Source organism: Stegodyphus dumicola, chromosome 11, assembly GCF_044657685.1.
Source record: "Stegodyphus dumicola isolate Sdum_Otavi_A_Nest chromosome 11, ASM4465768v1".
Taxonomy (NCBI): Eukaryota; Metazoa; Arthropoda; class Arachnida; order Araneae; family Eresidae; genus Stegodyphus; species Stegodyphus dumicola.
Genome location: NC_140778.1, coordinates 101,335,413 through 101,363,250, shown reverse-complemented (window position 1 = coordinate 101,363,250; position 27,838 = coordinate 101,335,413). Strand labels below are relative to the sequence as shown.

General features: G+C 36.0%; 1 protein-coding gene across 1 annotated transcript; it reads right to left on the bottom strand.

The window, feature by feature from the left end:
- Window positions 1-884: 884 nt before the first annotated feature.
- On the bottom strand, window positions 885-27,454 carry LOC118202719 (histone H3.3A-like). Its single transcript, XM_085826476.1, has 3 exons — window positions 27,355-27,454; window positions 1,815-2,088; window positions 885-1,383 (listed from the first exon to the last, which is right to left on the bottom strand). The coding sequence occupies exons 2-3, from the start codon at window positions 2,070-2,072 to the stop codon at window positions 1,237-1,239; spliced, it is 405 nt and encodes a 134-aa protein (XP_085682602.1). The 5' UTR covers window positions 2,073-2,088; window positions 27,355-27,454; the 3' UTR covers window positions 885-1,236.
- Window positions 27,455-27,838: the final 384 nt, after the last annotated feature.

Genomic DNA, 27,838 nt, shown 5'->3' with positions numbered 1-27,838 from the left:
AATAAAGTATTATATAACCTTCCATCTAAATTAAAACATCAATCTTAGATAGTTATTTACTATTATACTTCCTTTCTTGCGTTAGGGTTGTCGCAATTCTTTTTGGCAGCATTGGCATCAACGATAATTTGGCTATTTTTATGGCCCTCGAAACCGAATAGTACCTTATTAATATTATGGTTATTATTATTTTGCTGTTTCCTCCGCTGTTTCTCACCATTCTAGCTTCAAGTTCATCCACGGAAATGCCCTTGTCGGAAGTTGCATTGCAGAAGAACTATTTCTGTTGGAGGCACAAGGGATGTCACAAATCAGAACTGGGATAGAGCTCGGTAATCTCGGGCTTGAGTTGTTAATCCGTGAATATACGCGCACGATTTCTGACCCACTTACTCTATAAAAGCAGGTGAAATGTACGAAAACATTAGAGAATTTGCACAGTCACAGCACCTTTAAAATGAATAAACTAATGGGAGGACTATTTACATACCGTATGAAAGGAAATAAAATAAATTTTGTATTTAATTTTACTTTGCAACACAAGATGAAATACTCTAAGCAGTTTTCTCACAGGATAGCTTCCTTTCCGTATTTCTATTAATTTTCGCTTGCATCTTTCGAAAGCCAAGAAAGCTTCAAATGTAACATGAAAATGAAATTAAGGCAAAACTTAAACTAACTATGCGTTTCAAGGAGACAGACATAAGTTCCCTCCTCTATATTAAACAAAATTATTCTTCCAAAATACTTTTGCTCTATGAAGTGGAAGCCCACATTTGTCTCCAGTATTTTTGCTGTAATAGATTTTATAAATTTAAACAATAAATTGAAGACAAATTTCGAATGTAATCATTTATTTGAGTACAACCTGAACCTTTACAAAGGTAAATATTTGCAAGAACATTTTTTAAACCATAGAAAATATTCATATGAGACGTGACTGACACAAGTTACACGCTGACGAAGCAATGCTTATGACATGGACTAAAACATAAGTGACTAAATTATTTTCGTACATATTTCAAAAGAAAAAGAAACTTGCTTTACGCAATGACGAAGAGATATTATGTATGTTAAAATAAATGGGAAGCTACATACAATTTAACTGTTCTGGTACCAAATTAATACATTATGTATTGGCTTTTCATTGCCAATACAGTAATTTCTGTCATTTTAAACTGAAACACGTTATAAATTTAGGGAAAAAAAAAAAGAAAAAAAAGAACTGATCGATGCTTATACATTTGAGACGAAAAGTTCTCGTTCACCACACATTTGTCGACCCAACTGGATGTTTTTAGGAGTGATGGTCACACAGTTGGTGCGGATAGCGCACAGATTTGCGTCTTCAAACAGTCCAACCAAATATGCTTCGCTCGCCTTCTAAAATAGAATGAAAATTATTGAGATGCGGTACAAGTAGTTACAAACAAAATTAGGCAAACACGTAACCTGGCACGGAATCCATATTTAATTTCTAAATAACAAAACTGAAATACCAAAAGTTGGTTCATCTACTTCCCTTAGTTATTACAATTAATTATTATGTACACTAAATCTTTTACATACTTTTATAAAGAATTTTCAATAAATTTTAATCCTGACAAAATATGCAGGTCTACCAATGGCTAAGTGGATATCACTGTTTAAAGTCGAGATACAGCATTGGTTTCATATGTAAAATGTGTTTTCTCCATAGGACGGTAAACTGGCCTGAATTAAAGTTGTGCGTTAAGTTTCTGCGTATATCATATTAATAAGATTAAAAGGGTGAAAATTTAACGACTAACATAATCAAACTTTCATAAACTCACTTGCAAGACTCCAATTGCAGCACATTGAAAACGGAGGTCAATTTTGAAGTCAGAAAAAATTTTTCTCACTAGTCTCTGGAACAGTAGTGTTTCTATCACCAATTCAGTTGACTTCTGGTAACGACGGATCTCACGCAGAGCTACAGTTTGAGGCCTGTATATGTGAGGCTTCGTCACACCACCTGTAGAAGGCGCACTCTTCATTGCAGCTTTCGTGACAAGGTGCTTACGAGGTGCATCCTGTTTAGTGTGAGCCATTTCAATATCACTTTACCTGAAGTGAAAATTCAGAAATCAGCATTGAACTATGTACTTCAAATTAAAATATTTTGCTAGTAAAATTTAGTTTTCTTAATTTTTTTTTTAAAACCGATCTACTACAGACTTAAATCGAATGTCTTTCAAAAAATTCAAAATATTGCTCAGCAAAATAGCCACAGCAAAATTTTAAAATATCTGTTATTGTGGGTACTGCTTGATTTTCAGGGCCTCCGCGATTAACCACTAAATTACGTAAAAAAAAAATTGCTTCGACGACTTTGAGGAACCGCGTGATATCATTTTTTTAAAATTTAAACTATGTAAAAATCTTGACCAGTTTCCAAATCGGGAAGGAAGCATACTGATATCAATGACTGTAGACCACGTGCTATATCAATCGACAATATATTGATTATTGGCGAGCCTAATAAAACAGACAACCCTGAAAAGCCATTTAACTGAATTTAACTGCCATACTGTTTATAGTTTTTCAGCTTTTCACATAACTGTGAATTTAACTGCAATACTGTAGCCATTTAACTGCCATACTGTTTATAGCCATTTAACTGTGAATAATACATTTAATTTTGTTGATCCAACAATCGGTTTTCAGACCCAAAATGTGGAAAGACATTTTGAGCACCGATTGTTGGATCAACAAAATGAAAGTGGTACGGCTCGACATCATCTAGAGTGGTATTTTTCCGAATTCATGTGGTGGCAGTTCTTTGGGGAAGAAACACCTTTTGATGCCATATTATAAAACAATAGCAGAAATAAGGCAGCTGCAAACTGTATACGAATAGTTTCAACTTGGCGATAATCTTGGCGCCGTTTTGAGAAAGGGCTAGTGAAAATCAATGAGTACCAGTGGCGTAGCGACGGGGGGGCAAGGGGGTGTATGATACCCCGGGCGCTGCTCGCAGAGGGACGCCAAATTGTCTCCAAACAAGATTTTCCGAAAAATTTCAGTTTATATTTTGATCGATTTCTGAAAAATGTATTTAAAATTAATAATTATTGTAATATAACTAATCATTTATTTTCTTGATTTGTCTGATAAAATGTGTAATAAATGATTATGCTTGCAGTACATCAATCAAACATCTCCGTATACAAAACTTTTTTTCTGACCACTTTATTTTTGTAAAATAGATGTATGTTTTTATTTTTTTAAACGAAATGCATGCATAGCTCTCGCTTTTTATTTTAAAAAGATAACAAACGGTCCAGTCTCATATTATAACCCTTCGACCTTGAACTACATTCTTAGACAAAAAAACCGACGTACCACGACGCACCGAGAAGATATAAAGCAAATTGAACACAAATTGATATGCATACAGGTTTCGACGGGAAATGCAAAATTTTACATTTTGGCTGCCAATGAATGAACGGTTGTCGCTACAGCGCATCTGATCTGCTCAATTGACAGGATATTTAAGAGGAGAAATTACGATTCCAGGTTATAAATTCTTGACGAATTTCATTCCGTGTACTCTGGTAGACAGTAACTATATGCGCAGATGTCAGAATTTGAGAGAATGTAGTTGGGCGCAAAGAAGCCGGTTGGTCTTATCGGCGAATATCTCGACATTTGAGCAGGAGCGGAATGAGTGAACCATGGCCGCACACAGCGTCAGAAAAGAAGCTGTAGGCTTAGAGAAATTTCTATTTCAGGTCTAGAGCCCCCAAATTTCCGCAGTAACTAGCTTGTAAGGATTATGTTAATTTTATTAATAGTTAAATTTTGAGTTAAACTTCCTTTCCTGTCGCTTCTTAACTTCAACTTAGCACTTCCGGCCAGAACGTAGTATTAGAATCACGTCTCATACAATAATGAGGAAGACCGGTATATAACCGCGAAGTTTTACTGTCTGAGAGAGAAAGATATCAGAGATTCTGGTCAGCACACATCCGCCTTTTTAGGCTTCTCTCTCTTAAGCTATAGTTACGCTCGGCCGTACTTTAGGCCCTTGATAACTTCGCAGTCAATTAGCGTTAAGGGGCCAACTAAATTACAATCTTAATAGCTTCGGCTACATCTCTTTAGTTAAGATAAGTTTAGTTTAATTCTTAGCTTCTTAAGTTCACGACCAAGTGTCGACTTTATTGTACAACTCCAAGACGGAGTTCTGTTAAATCTTATTTGAATAATAAGGGATTAATTCAGAAGTCAAACAACAAAAATCAGCGTTAATTTTCAAAATTTTCACAGGACTAGTTTCGATGGTTTTACCGAACCACCATCCTCAGCTGCAAAACCGCAAGATTCTTCACTTTCAACGTTAACTTACAATTACGCAGTGGAGAATCCTACAAGCTTTATACAAAAATGGAACTTCCATTTCCCTATCACCAGTGCAGGATTTACATATAAGCTACAAGAGCTATAGTTTAGGGCCCCCCAAAATTTAAAATATAGCATAACAGACTTATAAAGAGCCCCAGTTTTCAAATAGCTTAGGGTCTCATCAAGTTTAAATCCAGCACTACCTATCACTAATAGTTGCAGAGATTTTCCATTTTTAATTGCGTGTAATTGCCTTTAATGTCTTTTTATTTCTTCAATAACTTCTCTTTCCGAAACTTTCACAAATTATTTTTTATTTAGACCATATCAATGCCAAGGAAAAAACTTAGCGGTTCTCAGAATCGGAAAAGAAAACTAGGGCAAGAAAAAGAAGCTCAGAACTCCAGAATAAGAATGGAATTATATTTAATAAACAAATCGAAAAAAAAAATGGGGGGGGGGGAAGTTAAGAAGGATGAAGAACTAAAATCAGATTCAAATTGTATTTCTATTGCTGCTAAACGTTTATGCAATAACACATCACAACAAATAAAATACTCTAAAGATGATGAAGTTGGGGGCTCAAGTACATCAGAAGTCCCAAATCCATGTCCATTACTAATAAGTACAGAAAATGCAACAGAAACCCTCACTGCAATTCAGGAAATTCTGGAGTTCAATGACGTTGCTTTTTTAAAATTCTCTAATAATCTTCCAATAATATCGAACCATCTTCGCGCTGAAGTGATTATTCGATTGAATCAAAGATTTATTGAAATACATGCTAAAGATGCAGCCTCAATTGAAAATACAATTTTAGAAAAATTAAATTCCGATCAGATTTCATTAACAAACTGTAGATTACAATGTTATGATAATGCTGCCGTGATGTCAGGTCACATATCTGGCGTTCAACAAAGAATTATGGAAAAAATAATAAAGCATTATTTGTAAATTGTGATAACCACTCATTAAATTTAGTAGGAGTCACTGCAGCTAAGTAAGATCCAATCGTTATAACATGCTTTGGAATAATTGAAAACATATATCTCTTTTTCTCACGTTCAACATTACGATGGGAATTATTAAAAAATGCTTTAAAGAATACTGTTAAACATAAATCTGAAGCACGATAGAGCGCCAGAGCAGAAGCGGTTAGCGTTATTGTTGGAGAACAGGAAGAATTAGTAGAATTATTAGAAAAATTAGCAGAGGATACTACTACTACAAGTGACACCAGAAGTGAAGCTGCATTTTTATTGCAAAATATGCTGAATTTTAGTTTCATAACTTTAGTCCATTTCTGGCATAAAATCATGAGGTGCAGCTTAAGATTACAAGATCCTAAAATGAATTTTAGAGAAGCGTTCTTGATCGTCTGCAACAGGAAATAAATAAGCGACCTAAGTGATCTTAACTCCAAATTTGGATTTTTACTGGATGTTGAAAATTTATTAAACAAGGATAATGTTGATAACGGTCTTGAAAAAAAATTGTAAGAATTTGGGTGAATTTTATAATACAGATTTTAATAGAACAGAACTTCTATGTCGAAATATGTGATTGCAAGATGTTACTCACCAGTAGAAAAGAAATTGAACTTAAAACTCCATTACAGCTTCTTACCTTTATAATATCGTATGGAGAAGATGTTTTTCCAAACCTGAGAGTCGCTCTGCAAATACTCCTTACTATTTCAGTATCAATTGCTAGTAGTATCAATTATTATAATATAACACTATATTATTATTAAATATAGCGACCTTATATATATTAACTTTTAAATTGTTTGAAAATTGTACTTTTTTTTTAAATTAATTTAGTATGTTAAGTAAATAATATCTTTAACTTATTCTAGATGTCCGATTTTTCTACTGACAGACAGATTTCCGAATCCAATTCCAGTCTTGGTTTTTTAACAAGATTCTTTTGCCTCAAATTTAAATTGCTTTTGGGTAAATTATCCCAAGCCTAACCTGAGCCTGTGTATCCTATATATCTCGAAAAACAGAGCAGTATTTTGTAGAAGAGTACTTGCAGTGACTATTCGTAATATATTATAGAATATTTTAAGTTAGGTACTGTAACCTTTTACTTTTGTCTTATATTCTTATTACAAGTATATTCTATATATTACATTACTATATGCTTTTAAAGGGGGCGCCAGAAAGGTATCGTGCCCCGGGCGCCAGTTATGCTAGCTACGCCACTGATGAGTACCTTATTATATTATAGTTAGTGAAAAGTCGGTATTGCTACAATGTTTTTGATAATGGCAAGTTAAAAGCGCTGAGCTTCAAAACATGTTTCAAATTCTTAATTTTTTTAATGTGCGCTTTAATATTTTGATGACTAGTTACTAAATTGCCACTTTTCAAAATTAATTTTTAGCATTGTGTCCAAACGGCATGCTAGCACTACTGCATTACGCCTTCCATCTCCCACCGCTTCACCAAAAGACAAAATATTTTATTCAGTCCACTGCAATAAGGCGTTTATAATCCATTAATGCAACGATACGGATAAAAATAATTGTTCATAATGATATGGAAAGGAGCACAATACAAAATATAAACACCTTTTTGTACATTATGTAGAATCGTGGGGCAATTATTTTGAATTACTTTTAATACTAGGTTCATATGCAGCCAAGTGGCTAAATGTCAACAGGTGCAATTTAAAATTCCTATTGTCGAAAAGATAATGAGCGCTGCTAGATTGAAAATAAAATTATGAGAATAAATTGCAGTACCAAAATAAAATTAACAAACTAGTAAAATTTTTACACCTGGAAAGAAAAAAAATCCTATTTTGAACTGTTAACCATACGTTTTTCTAGGTATATAGAAACATGTGCACATAGAAAATGGTACCTCAAGGGATTCCAACGGTTAGAAGCATGTATTTCAAAGAATGCTTATGAAAGACAAATGCAACAACAAAACAAAACAAAAAAAAAAAAAAAAAAAAATGAAATGAAGTGAATTTTAGAGGCATTAAAGAGACAAGAATTATATTGTAACGGCATAGTAGGAAGACGGAGAAAGAATTTCACAGAATCGTGACATACCGTATATTCTCACGTAATGTCCGCACTTTTTCTACGAAAATTGCATCACTAAAACGCAGGTGCGGACAATTAGACGCGTCGTCCAAATGTTGCGCTTTTTCTCGTGAGTAATTTTGGACGTAAATTTCATTTCAAACAGCCAAGTTAAAATCTAAGTGGAAGAAAATGGCATAAGTAATAAAAGTATCAAATTTTAAGTTGTCTAATACTTACCTAAAATTAACAAACTCACTTTCTCCCATCCACATAAATAATAAATTACCCCGTTTACGTTATCAACACTCGGCACGTATTAGTCCGCACAGGAGCACAAATTAACCAACACTTGCAGTTTTAATATTTACTTTTACGCAAATTAAATAAACGTTGATTCTTTTAATATGGTGCACACATTTTTTTTTTTTTTTTTTTTTTTTTAATCTCTTCTGACGCCGCACTGTATGAAAATCCATTTCGTTTTATCATTCACCGGAACCAGCCTTCTCTCGCCTTGAATTGTGATGTAGGAATATCTTCTCATGCCGCAGCAAGAGCTCTTATTTGGCACATTTTTTTTTTTTTTTTTTTTTTTTTTTTTTTTTTTTTTTTTCCCGTGTTTAAAGGCGTGCCCTGAGCACGCATTTCGGATATGGATGTAGCAGGCCCATCAGGCGTTAATTTTGTTGATGGAAAAGAAGATGAAATGATTGATTTACATTTTGCCGATGACGAAATAGTAAGTTTACTCTTTTAAGCAAGAAAGGATTTCGTTAATATCCTTTATTTATTAAAAATTAGTTCAAATAATTTTATTAAAGATTTCACTGTGGGTCATAATTTTTTTAGTTAGGTGAACCGACCCAGTTCTGTCTAGAAAATACAATAGCTCCCTATCCTTATCAAAGTGCGTTGAGTTTGGATGTAATTATCACCTTTTCTCAAGTAGTTAACTTTTTCCTAAAATATAGAGATTTCGATACATGATACTTTTTTTTTCAAACTTACTTTTTTCAAATTAGGATATTTCAAATGAATTTGCTGTAGAAGCTTGGTTTGGTTTTGGTTTATTAGATTACAACAAAGCACTCGATGGTTATCTGCCTTAAGGAAGGGATGCCTTCTTGGAGAACTTTTTAAGGAAAACTGACTCGTATACACGTTACACATGGAGAAAACCACGAAAACACCCATGCAGCCAGCCCGTTCGCGGGATTCGAACTTCGAACCGAACTACCAGTGTTCAGCGACGTTACCGCTCAGCCGAATTTGCTGTAGAACATCCACTAAATGCAGGAAATAATATGGTTTGAAGATTCTTCGCTGAACGCGTCAGTCTGTCCCAACTAACCTTTCTTCTAATATGTATAACTTTCATTGCAAATATGAAACCAATGAAATGCTGAAAAAGTGTTTACTGAATGTAATTTTTATCCTTAATAACCTGCCGTGAATTTTTACGGAAGTAAGGAGAAAAACAAATCGTCGCTTTAATGCTACAGAAGTAACTTATCATACTAGGATAAATCATTCAGAACTTCCAGAACCCGTAAATCACGGGTTGTTAGAGAAGAAATGATTTTTTAGAAGCTTTACTAAGCGGAGTAATGCAAGAAGCGACACAAAACTTAAATAATGAAGACCTAATTAGGTAAATCAGTTACTCATATCGCAATTAGAAAAAACTTTGATATTTTATTAGTATGTTTATCATTATTATTATTTGGTAGAATTTGCATGCACAGCGATTATTTGAACCGAGGACCAGTTTCAACATGCTTGGATTCTGTCAGAGACATGACAGTTGAATTAATTTTATCCTCCATAATGAAAGTGTTACAGATAAAAATGTACCTTATATTATTATAATGTAAGTATATTCTTTATTAAATTGGTTACTTTAGTAAATGCTAATATTGCTTTATTTTTGCACTGAAGAATTTAAGAAAATCATGTGAATCAGCGACGAAGGAACTTTCAGTGATATCTTCTATTACTTGTGGTTCAAATCCCAACAGATTGCAAAGGCCTTTCTCGAAAATTAGTTTTGCTCCTTTCTCAGTTTTAATGTTCACACGCTTTGTCACAAGTTTGTATTTAAATGTAATTTTGTTTCTTAACAGTGGAATATTCATTTCGTGTTGTACACTTTCATAATATCGAGGTGGTAACCTTCTTCCCTCGAGTTCTCCATCTTTTAAAGCAAACCTAAGGAGATTATTTTGTTTATATATGTCATATCGTTCGTGCGGATAAATTATTTCGGTTAATCCAACTTCCCACAGACCACTTAATGTAATTGGTATAGGTAATTATGTCACAAAATGCGAAAGTGTATTTTCTGAGAAATGTTCCTCACTACTATCAGAAGGCAGCGTCACGTAGAACGACAAGTCTCTAACTGATAAAATTCAGAATAGAATGTTCTCTTTTTATAACATTTTTACATCGGATATCCAAGCATTAATTTATGCGGGGTATCCCTGAAATTTGACAAAATACTGCATTTTTCCCAGCCACCTTGGTTTCCTTTTTTTTTTTTTTTTTTTTTCCCACTGGATAAAATCCGGAATTGGATACTTTTTGTAGTTCATTTTCATAAAAACTACCTTCAATAACTTCTCCAGCTAAATCTCTTAATTTGTAAATGACACGTTTTCGGTGGACAATTCAATGAATTGTAAATATTTCTTAAGTCTTATTATTTTCGTAACCTTTCTCAAACTGTCTTTTCGATTTACTGATGCTCAAGTTATCGCCTATTTTAAATTGAGGCTTCGTATCAGATTTTATCATATCACCGTATAAATTCTTCCATACCACAGATTGATTATTTATATTCACCGATGAAGGTTCCATTTGAATGACAAGTGTAATTGTAACTATAGTTTAATTTATCGAACACGTCTATATACCTATGTGTATTAAAGTTTGTAAAATATTTGCACATTTTTGTCTTTAGAGTCCTATTAAATCTTTCAATAATGCTCGCTTTTGTTTCGTTATTTGTTGTAAAAAAAATTAATGCCCTTTTCTTTAAATAAATGTTGCACTAATTTATTTTTCAATTCCTATCCCTTATCTGTTTGTAATGAATCTGGTTTACGTTCTTTAAAAATGTTCTCAAATGCCCTTTTCACATTGCAGCCTTTATTTCAAAGGTATACTTTGAAAAGATATCCATCCATGTTAATAAATATTTATACCTTCTTTAAACTTGGCTAAATTTTGTAACTCTACTAAATCAGATTGAAATTGTTCGTCGATACCCCCTACAATGACTCGCTTGCGTTGGAACTTGCGTCGCAGAGGTTTGTGAAGCGTATAAGAATCCTTCTTCTCTAGCCATCTTTTGATCTCTTTGGTCTTTACTCTAGAAACAGGATGTAAAGCATTGATAACACCGAAGTTTGCCGGTTGCGCTGGTTCCGATACGTCAGATCCAGAATTTTTGACATTACAACAGGAATTTTTATCAACGGAAAATGTTATGTTCACCCTCATACAACCGCTATCCAAATAAATGGTAAATCAAATTGAAAATTTATTTATGCTCATTAACCCCTCACCTAATCCTCAAAGCAGATGGTGTTCCTGTTCAAACATCAGTTTCATAGTTTCACCTAAGTTAGAAAATTATTATCATTTCATTTATCATATCATTTCACCAGATTAAAAAACTAAATATTTCAATTTTAAACTCCTTTACATGCAAAAAAAAAAAAAAAAAATATTTACAAACATTAAAAAAATAATTTGATAGGCGATTATTCACACGCACACACACATTTATATTTATATAGACATTTACAGTAAATTTAAAAAAAAAATGAACCAATTAACCTGAAATAGATAAATCTTTTTCATTATTTAACATCTCAAAATCGATATTTTTTAGAAATGACACTAATATAATTTGCAATATTCGAATTTTTACTCACAAATTCAGCAGCAATGTTCATAATATCTATTTTACACACAGCAAGATCACCATATATCCAAAGTTTATCCGAATTGGTCATTGTCACACACTGCCCACCAGTGGCCGAGCGGTAAAGTCGCTGAACACTGTTAGTTCGGTCCGAGGTTCGAATCCCGCGAACGGGCTCGCTGCATGGGCGTTTTCGTGGTTTTCCCCATGTGTAATGTGTATACGAGCCAGTTTCCCTTAGAAAGTCCTCCCTCCCTTTAGGCAGATAGCCCTCGAGGCTTTGCCATAATCACACGCACACACATTGTCGCACATTGATGGCCAAGCTTATTGCCGTATTCCATAATGCACCCACTACGCTCGAAAATGTCCACGATGTTTTTTACTTATAGTCTCTTTTAAGAATTCGATAAGAGAAGTCGAAAGACACATTTCTGCATCAACAGGAGCGATTTGGCTTTCCTGATGGGATGGCATTCGGTTGAAAACTTCGTTTAAGAAGTAGAACTGGAAAGTAGACCTAAGCAGTAACGAAACCAGCTCGGTTGTTTCCTTATTCGTATGAGTTGCTCCCATTCACTTCTTGTAAGAACACACACACTTGGCAAAAATTCACGAGTAAAATCTTTGCGTATAAAATATCTCCGAAACAAAACACACGGGGAATTTTCAACTGTATCTGTTGAAAGCAACCAAGAGTCTCGTATAATTGCACTCTGATCTTCTCGCAAAGAGGGACTTAGTATATCCTTATATTGCACTTTGTCCGATAAGGCTTGACACAGGCAAGGGAAGAGAGTGATTCCGCTTTTCTTCGGTATAAACTCATTATTTTCGAAGCGCACATATTTTCTTAAGTGGACACGTATTACACGAGCGATATCTGATATCACAACAAAATGTTCACCGAGACAAAAATAATGAAAAGGTAAAGATTCCAACTTAAACGTCGTTATACTTTCATCGTTAGGTCGTACTTCTTTGACTCGAAAATCTAACGTTCTTGTTTGAAGTTGTAGGCTTCTCTGTTGCAATAGCACGCTTCCTTTTCAAAAATTGCAAGACAATAGTTTTTTATAAATTACTTTTTCCAGAACAAACAGAAGGCAACTGAATTCTTTCCCAAGAAAATTGCTCTGGTACTCTCGTTGTGACCGTCAAAACAAAATGGCTCTCTTAGAACCAATAAAAAAAGCTTGTTTTCTTATAAAACTTCTCCTTCATGACATATTGCCGTATAGGTCAGACAGCATGAATAAACACGAGGTACCCTCATCGTTGCCACAAGAAAAAATAAAACTTTGGTAAAACATCGTTGCCGCAAAATTAAAAAAAAATAAATTCTGACACTATTTCTCATATACTTTAGAAAAAAACACTTCTAATTTCACTTTCCAACAACTCCACTCGATTCCAAGATGGCGGATTAAAAAATTAACGCGTGGAACTATCGTCGTTGCCACAAAATCAAAACGAAACTTCCCCCCAATCCTAAAATCTACATGCACTTCTACTTCCACTTTGAAAACAAACACTTCCTCTTCGAAACAACTCAACTACACGCGCCAAAATTACGTTACTTCCGGTTACGTGACCTGTAATGTCACTTCCGCTTCCGCAGTGGGGCCAATACTACTGTCGGATAACCTTAAAATGCCTTTTTCTGGCATATGAGCCATAAATCACAGTAGCTTTTCCGCAAATTCAATGCCGAAGTGACCGAAAATTGGTTAAAATTTACATGAAATATCAGTCTGAAGCAAAGAAGTAAAAAAAAACACTCTCTTATTTAAAAAACAACAAACATTATACATATTCTGCACTTTTTAAACATAATACCTCAGACTTCTTACTCATGTCTGACTACCTAAAATAAACAAAATTAGAGTTATTGACAGTAGATAGAAAAGGAGAGTTCTACGCCACAGGGAGCGGGGGAGCAGATAGGCGGAGCCTCCTGAGGCGCTCCCAGACGAAGGACTGCTTGGTGCTTACAGGGGGAGGGAATTTATGGAGTACGTGGGGGTTGCTCCGTGCTCAAACATGGACGCGCTGCTTCTTGTTCGTGACGTCATCACGCATTGTCACCTCGGATTGCTATTGCTATGTCAGACACATGTTTCATCCTGTTTGTGTTGTAATCCGGTTTCATGAACATGTTTATTGATTGACGCAGATCTCCCCGCTACTCTAATGTCATACTAAATCCGCCACGTGATTGCAACATGTTAGAATTTCTGGAACATTTAGTTCAACAACAACCGCTAGAGGGCAGTAGTCTCACCCATAGCGCTTTCTGATTGGTTCTCGTGGATCCTGACCAAGTTATTAACCATTATTTTAATTGATTACACTATTTGACTTTATATAGTAGTATTTAATGAAAAAAGTTCATGTATTTATATGTAAATTTCATGCATTTGTCCATCTATGGCACGGGAAACGTGGACGATAACACAAAGCCGTGCTTTTATCTCTTGAACCCTCGTATTTGACCGTGTCTATCCTCTTTGTTCATCTGACTGTGCAGCGGAAATCAACATGAGGCTGATGGATTGCACATGGGCAATTCTGTTCCAACTTGCTCAAATCTTTGTACATCCTCGATAATGAATGAATTCATAATTTTAAATTTATTTTGTTTCTATTTTTAGGTTAAGATATTTTAAATTTCTCTTTTCTTTATGTAATAAGTAAATGTAAGAGCAATAGTGAAATATAACATATAAGAAGGGGGGGAAATGTCTGAGTATGGAAAACATGAACAAGAAATGAATATTTTTTCTGAAAATGTCCCGAATGGGATAAGTCAGGGGGTAAGAACCTTAACCAGTTTCAGGAATAGGACATGAAAAATAATGCAGTATTTTTAATCTTATTTTTGTCTATAATGCATTTACTTATACTAAAATATTCTGTTTGAAGACTATATTCTACACTTAGAAGGAATTTGATAAATCAGAGTGATTTCGTTTTCTGAAGATTCAGGTTCAGGAATATTACAACTCAAAAGAAAAAAGTTAGAGCGATAATGAAGTATACCATAACCAATAAAAAATGTTTTTCTTCCTAAAAAATTAAAGTGAAACTTTTTTCACATAAAAAAAACTAAATGAATTTTTTTTCGACTTTTAAAAATCAAAGTGTAACTTTTCCCCTTACATTTTGAATTTAACATGGGTTTTCCCATAGATAAAAATAAAAGTAGAGATTTTTCTCCCTAAAATAATTAAAGTGAAACTTTTTCGACAAAAAAAAAATCTAAATGAATTTTTTTTTCGACTTTTTGAAATCAAAGTGTCGAAACAAAAAAAAAGTATAACTTTTTTCCCTAGCATTTTGAAATTAACATGGGTTTTCCCATAGACAAAATAAAAGTGGAGGTTTTTCTTCGTAAAAAAAATTTAAAGTGAAACTTTTTCGACCTAAAAAATCTAAACGAATTTTTTCCAACTTTTTAAACTCAAAGTGTAATTTTTCTAACTATATTTTGAAAGTAACATGGTTTTCGCATATTAATAACAGTGGAGATTTTTCGTCTTAAAATATTAAAGTGAAAATTTTTAAAAAGCAAACTGTTTCTTTTGAGCCCTAACGGAAGCTGCAGTGAACACTTTTCGCCTTAAAAAGACAAACTAGTTATACGGTCTACGTAAGAGCGAAGATCAAAGCCCCACTTCGAGTTTCAGGAGATTGCTGACATATTTTCTTCGCTGGAACCACTTTATGTTTAATAAAAACACATGAGCAAGACCATGAAAACGCCCATGCAGCCAGCCCGTTCGCGGGATTCGAACCTTGGGCCGAACTACCAGTGTTCAGCGACTTTACCGCTCGGTCGCTGGTGGGCCCACGATTTTAAAAGAAAAATATTAAGGAATGATTAATGAAAATGATTGAGGTTAAACGGCTGTAATTTTAAAAACAATGCCGGAAAATCTCCCCTTTGCTTGGCTTTCCAAAATATAAGATACCTTTACATGGTATCTTACATTTTTCACAACAAACTTAATCCTTCAATAATCCACAATCCATCTAAAATCCTCTAAAAAATTCATACTCTCCTGCTAATTCATACATAAAATATCTGTTTGGAATGCCTAGCTTTCACAAACTTTTACGCTTGTTTGAAAACTCCCCCGTTAAATTTTCCTTTAAAATCTCCTGACACTTAATTACAACATCACTCACAGCAGGTTTAGAGCAATCCATAACTAAATGCAAAAATCTTATCTCCAAAACAGTGTTCTCCACAGTATCTGAGCGTTAAACAATCGCCGAAAATAGTGTTAGGAATTTTGTGTTTAGATAGTTAACTTTAGTAGAATTCTAATTAAAAAAATGTTGTATTTCCCTATGCAATGCAGCGCGAAACAACTTTTAAGAGGACGCTATGCTGGAAAAATAAGAACACAGGAGCACGTGCATTTAACTTTAAATAAACGGATATCTCGGGAATTTGTAATGAAATTGAATAAATGTAATTGACCACTATATTACCTGTGACCGTAATTCCATCCTCTATAGAAATCAGAAATTTACGGTTGCTTACATTGCGTTTGCCAAATGGTATCGGTTACCGCAAGCTCGTAAATCGGTGTGGGTTGCCACATCATATCATTTATCGCCATTCTTGGCTATATTTTTTTATTAAAATTCTGGGTAGGTAGGTAGGTGACGGAAGACGGGGACGCCTGGTGGCTACCAAAGATAAACAGGCATGTGTCCCTCGCCTTCCACTATCTAATGGCAACAACTCCCTGTGGCCTCGAGAGTCCACACCGGGAGCTTATTAAGGGTGCAGGAGTTTACATGGCCAAACAGGGGCGACTTATTAACATTGCTTGACTAATTACATAATCACAGGTATGAGACTTGTGGGACGGATTTACAGGTGAGGGGCTCAGAGCTAGGTACTAAATGTATGAAAACACAAAAACATGAAAATGTACAGAAAACACAGAGCACGCAGAGCGGAAAAAAGGGGGGAGAGGGATACACTTGATTAACACTGAAGACTTATGACAAATAAAACACACTTAAAAAATAATAATACACATATACCACATGTCAGATACATATTTGGCCTCATTGATCACATATACTGTACATTGTGGGGTGTGTTTACAGACGAGGGGCCATAAGATGGGAATAACATGTGATTGCTGGACATTGATATGGGGGACACGTAGAGGTCCGACGAATATATATTTGTGGAGCGCATAGGTTGCTGTGTATATGAGCATGCCGAGCGCGGTGACATGTTAGCAGCACAGGGTGATGTTCATGTTGACTTCTGTTAGTGGCAGACGTTGTGGGATTATGCAGCGTCGCATATATCTTGGCCCATAGCGGCGAGCTGGTCAATGACCTTACAGATTTTATTGATTGCAGGTTTGTTTTTAATAATGAACCGTTGAAAGGCGTCTGTAGGAGGAGTGGGATGCTTAATGTGGTTGTCTGCTGTGAGTGGGCAAGAGTAGATATAGGGGTCTGGTGATCCAAGTTGGCCGCACACGCAAGCATCTGTAGTGGAGATGTTGTGCCTATAATAATACGCTGGATAGGGGCCATGTCCCGTTATGAACTGGGTGAGTTGGGGTATAGCTATGAGGCGTGATAGAGAGACTTTGGGTAGGAGATTGTAGGTCCGTCGTCCGGTGTCACATGCGTTCCATTCCTCTTGCCATATTTTGAGTAGGTCTTCTTTGAGAAGCCTCTTTAGATGCGATGGTGGTGCACGGATACGGATTTGCTGAACTTCAGAACTGATGGCGGCTTCTTTGGCTAGGGTGTCTGCTGCCTCGTTTCCAACTAGACCAGCATGCGCCTTGACCCAGGTGAGGTAAATGCGTTGCTGGTGGTTTACAGAGAGTAGCTTTTGGATTTCGGAGATAATTGGGGAGGTGTGGCTTAAGTTTTGAATTGCCAGGAGTGAAGATTGGCTGTCTGTACAGATGCATGCTTGGTGGTAGCCGTTACTTAGTATGTCGTTGGTGGCGTTGAGGATGGCCAAGGCTTCTGCCTGGAACACACTATTGAAGTGCCGCAGTGCTGCCTTCCAACTGGTATGTTCATCATTTTGGTGGTAGCAAATGTACGCGCTACCAACTCCGTTGTGGTGTAGTGGCCGAAACCGCTATGCAAACCCTGGGTTGTGAGATCAAGTTCAAAACAAAACACAGCATAAAAATTTTATTGAACGCAAAAAAATGGCTACATACAATTCGACAAGAGAGAAACTTATCTCTTTCAAATCAATTCTATACATTTTACGTGCGAGAGCAATTTGTGGCTCTCGAGCTTGCGTTTTTAACATTGCCAACGATTTAATTATTTTAATAAAGACTATTTTAACAACTATTGAAAACGTATTTGTAAGTTAAAAAAAATAATAATTTTCAGCTTATGCTCACGAAACATCCTTGTCCATATAAATCTTCAGTCTCTTCTTCTTTTATGTAACCTTATCACACCGTCTTCAATCTTGGATCCATCGGTGTAGTAGACGTACGTAGCGTTGGGAATACTAGAATTGCTAGTGTTGTCTATGGTGATGCGGAAGTTTCTTCCTTGAATGCCCGGGTGTGGGCGTTGGGTGGGGCGAGGGTTTTCATATAAGGTCGGACTGTGGGTTGTATCGTGGAAGATGGCGTCTTTGCGTAGTTGCAGGACTCTGTTTATTGTAGCTTCTTGCTCGGTTCTAAGATATAGTGGCGGTATGCCTGCAAGGATCATGGCCGCAGAGGTGGCTGTGGTGCGAAAACCTTTGCACATCATTAGTGCGAAAGGTCTTTGGATGGTCTGTAGTTGTTTACGTTTCCGGCTTTGCATCGGCTTTGCCCATATTGCCACAGCGTACAGGACTATGGGTTCAATCACTGTCGTGTACAAAATCTTGTTAATATATGGGTTTCGACCCCAATTTATACCTTGAAATTGACGGGCCTTGCGTGCAATGTCTTGTGTCTTAATTTTGAGTTGCTGTAGATGTGGGATCCATGTAAGGCCTTTGTTCCATATTAAGCCTAAATACTTGAGCTCTTTGACGATTTTTAGATTTTTCTGTTGGAATTTAATACATGGATTTCTGCTTGGGTTGGTGCCTGGCTTGGGAATGATGAGAGCGGTTGATTTGGCAGTGGAGATGGTTAATTTGAGTTCTTGACAGAGGAAGCTGAATTTTTGTAATATTTAAGTGCTTCTGTGTTCCAATTCGTTTCTGGTGCGACCCTGGATTAGGAACGCAACGTCGTCTGCATAGGCAACTAGTTGTGTATGCTGTGGCCAGTTGGTGGAGATGATGCTGTTGAAAGTTAGATTCCAGAGCACTGGGCCGGCGCAAGATCCTTGCGGGCATCCTCTCTCCTGCTGTTTGATGGTTGTCCCGTTGTTGTGTGGGACCAGGAGGAAACGATTCTGGAGGTAACTGTCAAATATGCCATAGATGTTAAGGGGGCATCGAGATGAGCGGAGAGCTTGTTTAATGGCCGGCCACCAGAGGGTGTCAAAGGCACTCTGAAGGTCAATTGAGACAAAGGCCGTGTGAAGCTGTTGTTCTTTGTTGTGGTGGATTATCCGTCGAACTTCCTCCAGGACATGCAGTGTGGAGAGGCCGGAGCGGAAGCCGAACTGCCTGTTGCTTAGGATGCGGTTGTCTTGCAGATGAAAGATGAGTCTTTGTACTATTAGTTTTTCGTAGACTTTCCCTAGATCCGGCAACAGGCAGATCGGTCGGAGAGAGCTTGGGCTTTGGGGATCTTTGTTCTTTTTAGTGAAGAAGACTACATGACCAGTTTTAAAGGCGCTTGGGAAGAGCTCATGTTTCAGTAGGTTGTTGAAGAAGTGAAGAAAGAAGATGGGATGTGATTTGTAGGCGACCTTGAGGATGCTATAGTCTAGGCCGTCAGGGCCTGGTGCTGGGCTATACCAAAAATTTGAAAAAAAAATTAAAAAAATGTGATCTAAGGAGTTCGAAGAGATGATCAATAAAATTTTAAAATGGCACGGCAAAAATATTCAGTAACCAATCAGGGGGCTGATTACAGCTCGTTTAATGCACAAATATTCTGTAACCAATCAGGGAGCTGATTACATCACGAATAGAATTAAAATTATTTAAATTATCATACATAATAAAATCATTTTAAAAATGCACAATTAAATTGAATTTTAATATTTAACAGCCATAAATAATGTTTAAAACATTAGATTAAATTTATAGATATTAAAACCAATTACTTTTGAAGTAATGTGACGTCATTCATTACATCATCCACAACATAAAATTCCATAAAATATCATAAACAATAAAATTTTTATTTCAAATAAAAATGCAAAATTAAATTAATTTTTAATATTTAGAAGCCATAAATAATATTTAAAACACAAAATTTACGCATAATAAAACAAATTATTTTTTAAATAAAATGACAACAAAGTATCGGTTACCATAAATAACTTGTCTAGCAGTGGGTTTACCATCAGTCATATTAGGAGATAGTATTGATGTACGTGTGAGTAACACGTGCATACGAAAATATCCCTAACATTAACTAGGAAAGCCGAAATCTTAGTTAAGATAGACATGTTACAATTAATAATCAAATTTAATGAGGAAAAGTAACAGTTGCCGGGTACATTATAACGGCTTAAGAAATTCAGAGCACAGTACAGATGCGAGTACACAAGTTCACATATCTCGGCGAAGCAGAGACGCACACATTCGTTGAAGTAGTTCCACTTGACTGCCGGGGAAAATTCTTCTCTCCCCATCAGCCTGTAGGTTTGCCAAACGGGTTTACTGTTTCCCCAATTGGCGCTTTTCTGTACAGTTTTTAAGTCCGTATCGCCTGTTTGGCGCTGCCGCTGCATACTCCCTCCGCAGTGTCAACGAAATGTGACATACCGATGCGGGGGTCGGATTAATCGTCCAGAACGGGTGATACAATTGTCCGAAGTTTTTTTCACACTCTTGGAAGCAACTTGAGAAGAGTCCATGGTTACAAAAGCGGGTTTCAGTCTATCTATGGAGATCGTTTGCTTAGTCCCTTTTATTTCGAGATCAAACGTTTTATCTTGTCTTTCTAGCACCTTAAATGGTCCATCATAAGGAGTTTGAAGTGGTTTTCTAACTCCGTCGTGTCGAACAAACACATATGTGGACTTGTGAAGGCGTAGATGAATGAAACATGTTCGCTGGTCGTGGTCGGGCGGACACTGGCAAAGTGAGATTTTAAATCCTCCACAAACTGTTTGGGGGATGCATCCGGAGGTGTCGGATTGAAAAATTCTCCTGGGAGACGGATAGTCTTTCCATACACCAGTTCAGAAGTGGTTGCTCCTATGTCCTCTTTGAGAGCGGCGCGGAAACCCATCAGCAGCGTTGGAAGTGCAGCCACCCAGTCACTGGTATCGTGCGCTTTTAAGGCAGCTTTCAAAGGACGGTGGAATTCCTCGATCAGTCCATTCGCCTGTGGGTGGTACGGAGACGTCCTGATCCTCTTGATTCCCAATAATTGGGAAAGGGCTCGAAATAAGCCGCTTTCAAGCTGTCGCCCTTGGTCGGTAGTAATAACAGTCGGATAACCAAATCGAGCAATCCAGTGGTCATAGAAAGCCTGTGCTACTGTGCGTGCTGTTATGTCTGGTATGGGTACTGCTTCGGGCCATCTAGTAAATCTATCTATCATAGTTAGACAGTAATAATTATTTTGAGAAGGAGGTAAGGGACCAACAAGGTCAAGGTGGACGTGATCAAACCTCTGTGATTGGTCTGGAAACTTCATTAACGGGGTTCTAGTATGCCTGCTTACTTTTGCTTTCTGGCACGGAATGCACTGCCGTGCCCATTTCGCGCAATCTTTGCGGATGGAAGACCAAACAAACCGTGAACATACTAACTTTGTTGATGCGCGAATGCCGGAGTGAGACAAATTGTGCAAGGGGGCAAAAACTTTCTCACGGAATGCCGGAGGAATGTAAGGACGGGCGTTACCTGTTGAAACATCGCAATATATCGGTAAGCTACAATTCGGTAAGGTAATTTTTTTGAGATGTAGAACTTTTGACTCTTTAAGCAATGTTTGTAATTCTGGGTCGATTTCTTGCATTTTAGCGATTTCCTCATAATCGATAGGGTTAGGCATGCTTATTGCTTCTATACGCGAAAGTACGTCGGCAGCGATATTCTCCGAACCTTTTATATGGCGAATTTCAGTGGTGAATTGTGAGATAAAGTCTAACTGCCTAGCCTGACGAGGTGAACACTTATCCAAACGCTGTCGGAATGCATACGTGAGCGGTTTGTGATCGGTGATTAAAGAAAAGTTCCGTGCTTCCAACATATGCTTAAAATGCCTAATAGAAGCATAAGCTGCCAATAGCTCTCGATCATACGCACTATAGTTCCTTTCCGCCTGCGAAAGCTTTCGTGAGAAAAATGCGAGAGGCTGTAAATTTCTATCAACTATTTGTGATAGCGTTCCACCGATCGCGAAGTCTGACGCATCAACCTGTAAAACCAACTGGGCATCTTTCTTCGGGTGTGCCAAAAGAACAGCATTAGCGATTAGCTGTTTGCACTGTTGAAATTCACTCCGCGCTTCCTCACACAAATTCAGGATTGTCTTATCATTTTTCTTAGCCCCTTTTAAATACGAAGTTAAATGTATTTGATTCTGGGCTACGTTGGGTAAAAATCGACGGTAAAAATTTAAAAATCCTAAAAATCTCTGCAAATCTTTTACCGTTTTAAGAAGTGGGTAGTTAAGTATCGGTTCCACTTTGTTCGTCAGAGGCTTGGTACCATCTTTATTGATTATATGGCCTAAAAAAGATATTTCCGGAACGCCGAAAACACATTTCGAAGCGTTAATTGTCAATCCATATGAAGTTAATCTTTCAAAAACAGTACGTAGGTGAGATTTATGCTCATCTTCCGTATCACTAAATATCAAAATATCATCTAAGTAGACGTAGGCGAATTTTAGATCTCCATGAATTTCGTTCATAAACCTTTGAAAGGTGTGAGCTGCTCCGCACAGTCCGAAATTTAAAAACGGAAATTCGAAAAGACCAAATGGGGTGCAAACTGCAGTTTTCGGTATATGATCTGGATGGACTGGTATATGATGATATGCCCGAACGATATCAATTTTTGAAAAAATTGTCTTTCCGCTAAGCGTGTTATTAAATGCGGGATAGTAAATGCGGGATAGGGTATCTGTCGGGTTCGGTGCACGCGTTTAGTTTTCGGTAGTCTCCTACTGGCCGTATGTCGCTCGAACTTTTAGAAACTACATGAAGAGGTGATGACCATGCTGATTTTGATGGTCTACAAATACCTTGATCTATCATAAATTGAAATTCTTTTTTTACTGCTTCGTATAACTTAGGGCTTAACCTACGCGGTTTACTGTGCACAGGAGGACCGTTTGTTTCGATGTAATGAACCGTACTATGCTTTACTCTACCCGAATCGGATTTTAACTTCAGTACTTCCGGAAAGTCTTTCAAGATTCTGTGATATGGTGAATCACCAGATATTAACTTTACCGAAAAATAATTTTTAGAATCGGAAAGAGAACCAATACGAGTTAATTTCGTAGTATTATCGATAAGCCTACCTCGTTTTAAATCGATTAAAAGATCAAAATGCCTTAAAAAGTCGGCTCCTATTATAGGCACTGGTATATCGGCGATTAAAAACTTCCAAGAAAAGTTTCGTCTAAGTCCTAAATTCACAGTTAACAATTTTGTTCCATACGTAGAAATTCTGGAATTATTCGCGGCAAATAATTGAAGCGAATCAGGATGCATTTTCTTAAACTTAGAAATTGGTGTCACACATGAAACATCCGAGCCCGAATCAATCAAAAAGTTTAAATTTAATCTGTTATCGTAAACATGTAAACGACATGCATGTGCGACTGCCGATGAATTTTGATCGACAGCCGCTACTACTAGTTTTCCTGGGCCGTAGTGTTCTGAGAAAAGGAACAAGGTGCTCGACATTTTCGTGCATTATTACCGAATCGCGAATGAAAATAACAATAATTGTTCACACGCTCTCGGGAATGCCCACGCGAAAAACTACGTGCTTTGTTATGTTGATCCCGGGGGAAATTATTCCTCGTTTTTCCGCGGGAGAGTCGCTCCACTTGTTTACTTAGGGCAGAGATTTCACTCCTTAAGGCCTTAAGCTCCTCGGGGGGGGGCACCAGAATCGTTAGGGTTTCTGGGGGAACTCGCCGAAGCTGCCTGGACCGCGAACACGCTGTTGTTCGTTGGCGTGCGCACTTCAGCTATCTTATCAGCCATTTTTGCTAAATTGTCTAAGGATTCCGAACTTATTGATAAAATGGCATGCACCTCGGAAGGTAACCTTTGCAGCCATAATGATTTTAAAAATTCGTCAGTACAGTTTCCACCTAATTCTCTCATTTTTCTCAATAAGTGAGATGGTTTTTCGTCCCCTAAATGCAATTCAGAAATAAGTCTGCGTATTTGCTCGCTTTCCGAATCTGAGAATTCTACTATTAACCTAGCTTTAAGGGCATCATATTTAGCCGTCGCTGGGGGATTAAATAAAATATCTGATACTGCGGAAAGAGTTTCAGGGTCTATCGAAGAAACCACGTGGTTGTATTTTGTACTATCGCTACTAATCTTCGCTAAAGCAAAGTTACTTTCAACTTGAATAAACTAAAGTTTAACATTTTTTTTCCATAAAGGGGGAATTTTAACTGCCACGTGTGAGCTCCTGAACCGCCATATTCGATTCCTCGTTGGTTTGGCCTTCCGATCCTGGCATGGTTGCCAATTATAAATATATCGTAAATCGTAAACTTAATGTTTTGCACTATACCGTATCAAAACAGTATCAATTTAGAATAAAATAATGAAGACATTCAATATCTCAATAAAAGTGTGAGCACAAATATTACCCAAAGATCAATTTTAAACAATCAATAATTAAATTAAAACTATAATTTTAGAGCAAAACATATCACAAAAACATAATTAAGACCAATCACAATTAATTAAAAAAATTTGACCACATACCTGTAAATCCTCCTTAAGTGTGATAAACTACGTGTAATCCGTACGATAAAATGAGGAGGAAATAAATAGGGTGGAGCCTTTATCAGTCATAAGGAAGAGCATTGGCATCAAAATAAAGCATATTTTTAGTTTTTTAACAAAGATTGAGACAGATAGTCATTAGGGATCGAAACAGAAGGAGCGAGGGACAGGGTCACCAATGATGTACGTGTGAGTAACACGTGCATACGAAAATATCCCTAACATTAACTAGGAAAGCCGAAATCTTAGTTAAGATAGACATGTTACAATTAATAATCAAATTTAATGAGGAAAAGTAACAGTTGCCGGGTACATTATAATGGCTTAAGAAATTCAGAGCACAGTACAGATGCGAGTACACAAGTTCACATATCTCGGCGAAGCAGAGACGCACACATTCGTTGAAGTAGTTCCACTTGACTGCCGGGGAAAATTCTTCTCTCCCCATCAGCCTGTAGGTTTGCCAAACGGGTTTACTGTTTCCCCAATTGGCGCTTTTCTGTACAGTTTTTAAGTCCGTATCGCCTGTTTGGCGCTGCCGCTGCAGTATTTTATACTTATTTATTTCCTAACATAAACATGAAGTATAGAACAAGCAAAAGGACATTTATGAATATAAAAACGTAAGTGATATCATTCACAAAAAGGGTAATTTTATTTTTAATAGTTCGCTGGCTGTGCCGCAACATGTCGTATCGCTCGCCTGAAAACAAATCGCCAAAATCCGTGCAACCGTTTACCAAAGTAGCATCCAATCATTTACTAATTACACACCCGAAATATTATGAAACCCCATGTAAAAAGTGTAGAGTTAGACGGCAACTGATAGACGCTAGAATGCGAGAAATTTTGCAGCCCTCCTTGTATGAATTTATATATCCTGAATTATGAATTTATAATTATTAATGAGTTACGCTTATCAGTAGACATATAAATTACATTTTAATGAAGATTCCTCTTCCTCCTCACACACACAGAACTATAGTACGAAACAAGAAACAAACATTACTATGAGTGATTATGTGAAGTAAACAAGTGTCATGAAGAATTAAAATTGTGTAATCGTAACAAATCTGCAGTAATCGAAATAAGTAGAAAATGTAAAACATGTAATTTATTCGTCTAATGTCTTAAAATTTATACTCAACAATTCTGTAAGAAATTTCTTATATTTAGTGAACTTCTATAAGAATTACAAAATTCCTTTTTCGTTTATCACACGAACATAATTTTTTAATGAATTATAATTTTATTATATAATTTATTTTATTAATTTTATTTTAATTTATTAATTTGGAATTAATTTAAATTTATTAATTTTATTTTAAGTTATTTATTTATAATTAATTTAAATTTATTATTAAATAATTTGGTACTATTCGGTTTTGAGGCCCGTAAAAAAGCGCCAAACTGTTGTTGATGCAAGTGCTGCCAAAAATAATTGTGGCAACCCTAATGCAACAAAGGTGTGAATTATGGCAAAGCACACTAGGGCTATCTGCCTAATGAGAGGGATGCCTTCGTGGAGGACTTTCTAAGGGAAACTGGCTCGTATACACGTTACACATGGGGAAAACCACGAAAACGCCCATGCAGCCAGCTCGTTCGCGGGATTCGAACCTCGGACCGAACTACCAGTAATGCAAGAAAGGAAGTATAATAGTAAATAACTATCTAAGATTGATGTTGTAATTTAGATGAAAGGTTAATTTCATATAATACTTTTTTATTATTGTAATTTATATAAAAAGGCTAAACATGACTGAATGGAAGCATAAGAGTAAATAACTATTTCATCATTATTATAATTTATATAAAAATTGCTAAACATAACGGAATGGATGCCTGCATCGCTATTTCGCTACCGACGCTAAAGCATAATTTCATCTCGTTGGTTGTTCAAACGTAATTTTCTATAATGAATGATGCCTTTTCTTTAAAAATATTCTCGGTAAATTGCAGAATCGTCCACTTATTTGTTTGCCGCTTTTTACAAGGGTAAAAACAATTGGATTTTCGTCAATTTTCTTTTACTTTTTAAGTGAAAATAGATCGATGTGTACATAGACAAAGTCAAGGGTGTGCGCAGTGCCATTTTTGTGCAATTCTGGGATCTTTTTTTTTTTTTTTTTTTTTTTTTTTTTTTTTTTTTTTTTCCTAAGTGAAAATAGGTCGATGTGTACATGGATACCGAGTATGTGCAATTCTTAAAAATGCGTCAAGCGGTGGGTGATTCTGCACTTTACCCAAAATTCTATTGCACACTTTTCGTCATGGGCAATTCCCAAATTGTTAAATCCATAGGATATCAAAAAAGATTTTTAAATCAAAAAACGATTTAAAAATTAAACTAGTATTTCAATGGCGTCTTAAGAAACATAGAACTATATAACGCAATCTGAAATCAGCTCGTACGCTAGATTTGGCGCGCTGTTAAATGGGCACCAGATTTGGCGCTTAGATCATTTAGAATTTTTATTTAATATTTAGAATTATTTAGAATTTTTATTCTTTCAAATCGCGATTTGCGATTTGAAAGAATAAAAATTGCATCTTCAGGCATGTTAACAGAAAATAATTACATTCAAAAATAAAACTAGTCTCCTACACATTGGCAATATGTAGTTATATTAGGAACCCTTGAGATTTGGCACTTATATACTACAAGGATAAGAAAATTATGGCATTAAATGAAAAATGTTACAAATTAACCAATTATATTAAAATACAGAAAAAAGAAGTTTATAATTATTTACATATAAACAAATGCATTTTTATTTATGCGTCGAATTAAATTTAATAAATATGAGAAAGAGATTAAGTCATCATTATTTACTCTCAAGTTTTATCCAACTTTAAACTTTGAACATTTAACAAAGTGTATTTAATTAAAATACAAACACTGCGTAAAAGAATTACATACGAAACTTTAACGCAAAGACGTTTACTCTGGAACAAGTAAATGCAAAAATCCGCCGAATATCGAACTAACGATTGAGTTATTAGAAGAGTTTTTTCCCTCTTAAAACGTTTTCTTTTAAAACTTTTTCTTACTGTTGCCATTTATCGTTAGGTTACATAAGTTATTTAATGATTAATTAAACATGATAGAAATATATTGAATATCAGTCAGAGAAATTTAATATTTAGCTGACAGTATATTTAAAAAAAAATAATCTGAAAGGTTTCAGATTTTAAATTACGTCCAAAGGGGCGTTTTTTTAACGTTTTGTATGTTACCTTTATTTATTAAATATCATGTTCTTTGCACTTAAACCATAAAATTCACTTCAATAGCAATGTCTCAAAATAGTTTTAAAATGAGCATATGTTTAGAATTTCCGATACACAGTTAGTTCCGTTCGCTGGAGATAAAAAGGTCTTTTTTTCCACGTAGAGTGTTGCCA